This window comes from Lactuca virosa, chromosome 7 (genome assembly GCF_052849685.1).
Source record: "Lactuca virosa cultivar CGN04683 chromosome 7, Lactuca_virosa_CGN04683_v6, whole genome shotgun sequence".
Lineage (NCBI taxonomy): Eukaryota > Viridiplantae > Streptophyta > Magnoliopsida > Asterales > Asteraceae > Lactuca > Lactuca virosa.
In genome coordinates, this window is record NC_136432.1 from 276008272 (window position 1) to 276015935 (window position 7664).

Below are 7664 nucleotides of genomic sequence, written 5' to 3' on the forward strand. Positions count from 1 at the left end.
TCCCTAGTTCCTTTGCTGCCATGATTATCGGCATCTCAAAGTACTTCGCTATCTCTTCAAACTCCAATGGTCTCAATCTCTTTGCCTCCTTCCGGCCACCGTGATCAGTGGTGGCAGCACTAGAACTACATGTAGCCTCACCACCGGATTTACAGTCTTCACTGAAACTAACCAATGGTAAATTACCATCCTCCCAACAATCCCATAAGCTTATATCTTCAAGGGGATCCAAATCGTGAAACTCATTTCTAGAAATGATGTTTTGATCTTTGTTAAATACTGTGGAAACGTTCTGATCGAGCACTTCATGCAATTTTTCCGACAACTCGTAATCATGATGGTCGAGCCTGTCACCACTGCAAAAATCCAAAAACTCAAGATAATCAAATCCAACACGATGGAAGACTCTTTTTGATCACTACAAATCCAAACCATGTTTTGATCAATATAGACAAAATCACTTTTTTGTGCGAAAGATGGGGTAATGAGTGACGTTTATATATACCTGAAAAGATCTTGATGATCAAAGTACGGAAACCAATCGAGGTCATATATGGGGTTTTGATGATCTGCAGGTGGATCCATTTGTGAGGGAGAAGTTAAAAGTTGCGGTAAGAATGTGATGATTTATATAAGTGAAGTGGGAGAAGTAATTAATAACAAATAAAGAGGAAATGAATATATATGGTCTTTGAGCTGTAACCTTCTTCTTCAATTCACACACATATACGTATATGTTGCCGCAAATTATGACTTATGTGCCTCATACATTTAATACATCACATGCCTACTGCATATTCTTGACTTTGAAGCTACGTACCAGTTTCAAATTTCCCCAGTAGCACACTTTTCATTAGAAAGTACTCCAAGTCTTCACACATGAACCAGTTAGAAAGTACTCCAAGTCTTCACACACGAACCAATTAGAAAGTACTCCAAGTCTTCACACATGCAAATTATGACTTGTGTGTCGCTATAGGTAACTAATAAAACTTTATTTTTTAACCCCTTAAATATCAGTACAAGCTTCTAACCTCGATGTTTAAATTCTAAATTTCTTTTTATTACTAAAACTAGCATCGATTCAAGTATATAAACCATGAATCTTGAGAACACGGCAAAACCCAAATAAGTCTTATCATCTATGTAAAAAAAAACTCAGGGTTTTTACTAGTAAATCTATCAGTGGCGGAGCTTGAACAATTAACTTGGGGGGGGGGGGGAGAAAATATTATAAACTGAAATTAACATTAAAAAAAAACAGATTGTTTTCAACAAATAAACACCAAAAACACCTAGAAAAAGAATTACAACTCAGCCCGACATCCTTTAATGTCTTTAAAAACAGATTATGAATGATATATTAGTAAGCAGACAACAATTTCTCTTTCAATGTTTTCATCTTTCCCATGATTATATCTATAAAAATCAAAATGAAGGAACAATTGATCCAATCAAAACAAAATCAAATTCAAAATTAGAACAATAACCAATAACTCATTTAACAATAACCAAATCAATCTTTGTTGTCACTTTTCAGTTTTGTTTGAAGCTGACAAGCTGTTAAGCATAACCAAATCAATAACCAAATCTATAAGTTCATAACTTATAAATCAAATTGGCAAATCGCCAAATCGCAAATGACAGCCAAATTAAAAGGAAACTCAGTAAGACATTAGTAACGCATAAATAGGCAACAGATTGACAGAAAACAACAGCAGCAGTGCAATACGCCAACACCAACAATCAACAATCTTACAATCAGAAAAGAAAGAACATCTGAACAGGATTTGGGTCTCGGGATTACATACCTGATTTCTGTGAAGTGTGAATGGGGACTTGGGCACTTGGCGATGGCGATTGGCGAGAGTGAGACCAGGCGACTGACTTGGCGAGACAGCGACAAACGAACATCAAGCGAGATAGGCAGCGAATTGGGAAAATGGGGATGAATCGATTTTGATTTCTTGATACCGCTTGGTCGCTTGGAGAATTGGGAGTATTGGACTATTCTGATTAGGAATCGGGAGGGGCCAAAGCCCAAGTTTGAAGATAGCAGGCTTATAACTATTTTATTTTGAACTACAATTCCTATTTCTAGCCCAATAATACTACGCCCCTGGAATCTATGAGGGCTAGTGTAAACATTATGGTCATATATCATTAAGATTCTATGGACTTAGAATGTGTGATTCCACCTCATTCCCTGTTCCTTGTTTGGTTGTGGGCTTAAGGCGGGGTCACCCATCCAAAATGCCCTTGCAATCTTAAAGATATACGACTAGTTTACGTCAATCGACTATAAAAGAACTTGTAGGACTTATAATGCAAATTTCGTCAAAATTTGTTGAAACATTCGTAATGATGGAACTCGCTAACTACGTTATAAAATATTCATAGTGGTAATACCAAGGATAAAACAGGGAGTATAAAAGCACACATAGAATACTCTATCATCCCAAAACAATAAACTCCTTTTAAATTGACTCAGTTCAAGTTACAATAAGAAATTTCCAAGGTCGTCATGTGACATGAGGAGGGTTGTTCCTCACCATAATCAATTTCTTGTACTACGAAAAGTTTTCCACATCTTTTTCCAAACTCTTGAAGTCCCAATCAAAATGCAAATTTCGGGACGAAATTCCCTCTAACGGGGGGATGATGTGACAACCATCAAATTTCGGTCAAGTCAAAGTCAAACAAAGTCAACTAGTCAAACCGGTCAACTCCATTAACCCTTGTATGATAGGGTTTACGTTATGTAATCACTGTATAATTCGCTATTTTAATGAGAAAACATCATTTGGAAAGTTCATGTGTTTGATTTTCCTTAGCCTTAACAGTGCTAAACAATGAACCAAAGCGATAAAACACTATTGCACAATCATCGGGATTGTGTAGGACACTAAATCATGGCTTAACGGGGTCTATGGACCTTGCGTTGCGAAGCCGGACACTCAAAAAGATCACAAACGAAACCTCTCGCAATCTCATTCAAACCCTACTCAAGATTACTTGACGCTAATAGGATCGAAACTCATACACTACGATATAAATTGACGTTAATAGCAACATAGTATAGTACAACGTTATAACTATAATCAAATTAAATTATGATACCATATTAAAATCAAATCAAAGTATAATGCTCTAATTAAATTTAAAAGAATCAAACTTGAATGCTATAATTAAACTTCAAATCAAAGTAGATTGTTATAATCAAATAATAACTCATCTTTTATAAAACTCCATTTTTATAAACTTTACATTAAATTTTCTAAAACTCTATTTTTATAAACTTTACATTAAATTTTATAAAACTCTTATATTAATTATGTAAAAGATGCTTGTGTTAGTGGGAAATTATGAAGACCACCAAAAGCAAAAAGATTATTCCTATGGTCTCCCACTCACACCTCTCATCCACTTTCCTTTCCTTTTTCTCCCAACACATTATTCTCTTCACCACTTAAACCTTCTCTATTCTTTCTCTCACTCTCAATCTCGAAATTTCCTCCAAGAATACTCATATTCCATCCAAGAACAATCTATTATACTCAAATCTTCATCCCTCTTGAAGCATTCATCAAGGTATGTTGTTAAAAGTTTCATATTCATACAAGAAACAAATTAAATCCACCAAAATATCTAAAACTCATTTTATGCATAAACCTGATTTTTCTCAGAATCCCATCAATAAAATAAGAAGTTCTGGAAATTTCCAGAAAATAATTTATTTTTATTGAATTACTATAATTATTGCAATAAAGTAGGGCAATAATTCACATAAAATACTTTTTGCATTCAATAAATTCTGAGAAAATTCTGGGATGACCTGTATACTGATTAAACATGATATATGAAGTTTCATGCATTTATATTACTTTTTACTATTATTTATGATTTTATTGATTAATTAATAATGAAATATATAAAAAATACTTCCCTTAGTCACAAATATCTGAAACCTATACACTGAGCTCTACATCATGTTATAAAACTATGGTTAATTTTACAGAATTTTTGGGAATCATTTATTATTTTTCCCGAATTTTGTTGTTGTTTAATCATTAAAGTATTAAATAAATACTAAAACAGTTCAGAAAAATATAAAATTTTTACAGTAATTAATATTGTATGGAGTAATGATTTTCTAATAATTTCATAATTTTTCAATACTGTGTACTATTTAAAACCATTTTCCTAAGTATTTAAGCATGTAAAAATGCATTTTAATGATTATTTCATATAAATAATTGTTAAAATCTGTAAATAATTATAATTGGGCAAGTTATTATTTTAATAAGAAATTATTAAAATCTGGCCTAAATTGAAAATATAAATTAATTATGCAAAGTAATTAATTCAATTTAAAATTCATTTAACAAATGAATACCTTAATATTATAATCAAAATGAATTATTGTTAATTCATCTAATATAAGAATATGTGTCTAATTATTTGTATTAGTACTCTATTCTCGTTTAGCAGTTCCTAAACCAAAACTATTAATTATATTAGGTTCTACGCCATTTTGACCCGAACCGTCTATCGTACGACACATGCATTTCGTTTTGGGACTAATGTGAGTAATCTACCCCATACTTTATAATTTTCAATACTTTTGGGGTGTATCATGTGGTTCTAATATGTTCCAACTTCATTTTATTGTTTTATCACAATTGAGACATTGTTGGGACATTTATACGTGAGTCATTAATTGTATAACTATTGTTTGTTTACGCTACTTGTACTTGTAGTGCATTATCATTTTTAGTCTAATCTCCATGACTATGCCCGTATTCTTGAGGTACGTTATGGACAATAATAGCGCTATTGGGTTGACCACCCCGCCTTGGGACGCTAAGGTGATTGATCGCACGTGGTTGAGTGTGTATGATGATTAGATGCTCCATCCTATATATTTATATATATATATATATATATATATATATATATATATATATATATATATATATATATATATATACATATGTATATATAGGGTGAGGACTTATTGTTGTTGTTATCATTTGTTAATCAATTTTTGATTTATAAACCGTTATCTCAAATACAATTGTTTGCCGACTTCAAAAGAAAACAAATTTCCAATTATAAAGGTTTCAACTTCACAATTTTCTCTACTAAAATTAGATTACTCACCAACTCTCGTAGTTGACCTGTTTTTACCCATGATGCAGATTTGAAGAATGAAGTTGATGAAAATAGGTTGTGCCTTAGAAATCCACAAGACTATTTAAATTTGATGTAATAAATGTTGTTCATATTTGGATTTGTATTTGTATTTTGTGGATCTTGTTTGCATACTTAGTACTTAATTGAATCTAATCATATTATAACATAGTTGTCATGAGACTTTGAACAATATATCACGCCTCGATCGATTCCGACAAGGATCGGGGTGTGACATGGAGGCCATGGGCAGTCCCGTTCTTTCTCATAATATGTCTTATGTCGCTGCGCAGACTATGTTCTACCTTGTTGCAGGTGCTCGACTTGCTTCATTTCGCCTCAGCACATAATCTCCCGCTTTGAATGCCTTTTCTTTGACCCTCTGGTTGTAATATTTCTCTACGGCGTGCTTGTATGTGGCCTGCCGCATCCCTGACCTTTCTCGTCGCTCTTCGAGGAGATCTAGATTCAGTCTTAGATCTTGGGAATTAGTTTCTTCCTCAGCATGAACTGTCCTCAAGGTGCCTATCGTTACTTCTACTGGGAGCATCGCCTCCACTCCATACACTAAGCTGAATGGCGTTTCCTGCGTTCCTGTTCTTGGCGTTATCCTATATGACCGTAGCACTGCGGGCAGTTCTTCGGCTCAGTTCCCTTTAGTTTTCCCCAGTATTTTCTTGATTCCTCTTACGATTGTCCGATTGGACACTTATGTCTGCTCGTTTGACTGGGGATGTGCTACTGACGTAAATCGTTGAGTGATCCCTTTGCTAACGCACCCGTCTCTGAAAGGGTTTTCTGCGAACTGTAGCCCATTATCGCTGACGAGTGTCTTGGGTGTTCCGAATCTGGTCAGTATGTTCTTCCATACAAATTTGATCATATGCCTTCCCGATATGCATGCGACTGGCGCGGCCTCGATCCATTTCGTAAAGTAGTCGACCGCGACCACCATGTATTTTAGTTTCCCAGGGGCTTCTGGGAACGGCCCCACAATATCTATCCCCCATTGATAGAACGGCCATGGGCTAGAGATATTAGTTAGAGGGACCGGGGGATTTCCTTGGACTAGTGAGTATGTTTGGCATTCTGCACATTTCCTTGTCAGTTCTACCGCGTCTTGGTACGTGGTAGGCCAATAAATTCCCATGCGGAGCACCTTTCCTGTTAGGGCGCGTGCCCTTCATGCGCGCCCGTCTTGCCGGCATATACCTCTTGGAGTGCTTCTTTTCCCCTGGCTTCATCCACACACTTCAACCAAGGCGTTGTGAACCCTTTCCTATACAGCTCCCCGTTCACAAGTGCATATGATGGCGCTTTTATGCGTATCTTCCTTGCCTCTCTGTGGTTGTCTGGCAAAATACTGTGTTGTAGGTATTCTGTTAATGGGGTCATCCATGTGTCTCTAGCTGCTACCAAGGTGTTTACTCGTTCTTCATCTATGCTTCTTTCCTTGAGTACTTCGACTAGGACATTCTTGGACAAGTGGTCGGAGCATGTGGATGCCAATTTGCTCAGGGTGTCCGCCCTCTTATTTTCACTTCTTGGTATTTGTTTGATTGTGAACTCCGTAAAAGATTTAGTGAGCCGCTGCACCATCTTGACGTATCTCTCCATCCTTTTATCTTTTTCCATGAAACTCCCATTAACTTGGTTGGCAGCCAGCCTTTAATCTGTCAGCGCTGTTACCGCTTTTGCTCCCATCTGCTTGGCCAGTCGTAGGCCGGCGAGTAAGGCTTCGTACTCCGCCTCGTTATTCGAGGTGTAAAAATCGAAACGGAGTGTGTATGTAACCTTTTCTCCTTCCGGGCTGGTTAGGATCAAGCCTGCCCCCGAACCCTCTCTGCTGGACACCCATTCTATATATAGCGTCCATTTTCGACCGTCCTTTGGGGTTTTTCCTGCCTCAGATATCTCTCCTTGGGTCGCGCTTTTCCCTTCCCCTGGAATTTCGAGTAAAAAATCTGCAAGTGCCTGGCCCTTGATGCTCGTTCGCGGGCGGTAACTGATGTCGTGCTCACCCAGTTCTATCGCCCATTTTTTTAGTCGACCCGAAGTTTCTGGTTTGAGAAATATCTGCTTGATTGGGCAATTCGTCAAGACTTCAATATGGTGTTCCTAGAAATATTGCCTTAGTCTTCTGGTGGCGTAGATGAGTGCGAGGACCAACTTTTCGAGAGCGGGGTAGTTGAGTTCAGGGCCCTGTAATGCCCGATTGATGAAGTAGACTGGTTTCTGTTCTCCTTCTCTTTCTACAACCAACACAGATGAAATGGCTTCGGCCGAAGTCGATAAGTATATCTGTAACGTTTCTCCCGGGATAGGGCTGGCCAGTGTGGGCAGTTTGTGCAAGGCTTCTTTGATTTGTTGGAGGGCCGCCTCCGCTGCCGCTGTCCACTGAAAGTTGCTTTTCTCAATGCATCCTTTAAGCGTGTGAAAAAGTGGCATGGCTTTGTCAGCTGATTTCGAGA

General features: G+C 37.1%; 1 protein-coding gene across 1 annotated transcript; it reads right to left on the reverse strand.

Annotated features, from left to right (window-relative positions):
* Positions 1-6360: 6360 nt before the first annotated feature.
* Positions 6361-6810, reverse strand: LOC145127772 (uncharacterized). Its single transcript, XM_079062905.1, has one exon. The coding sequence runs from the start codon at positions 6808-6810 to the stop codon at positions 6361-6363; it is 450 nt and encodes a 149-aa protein (XP_078919031.1).
* Between the last annotated feature and the right edge of the window lie 854 nt (positions 6811-7664).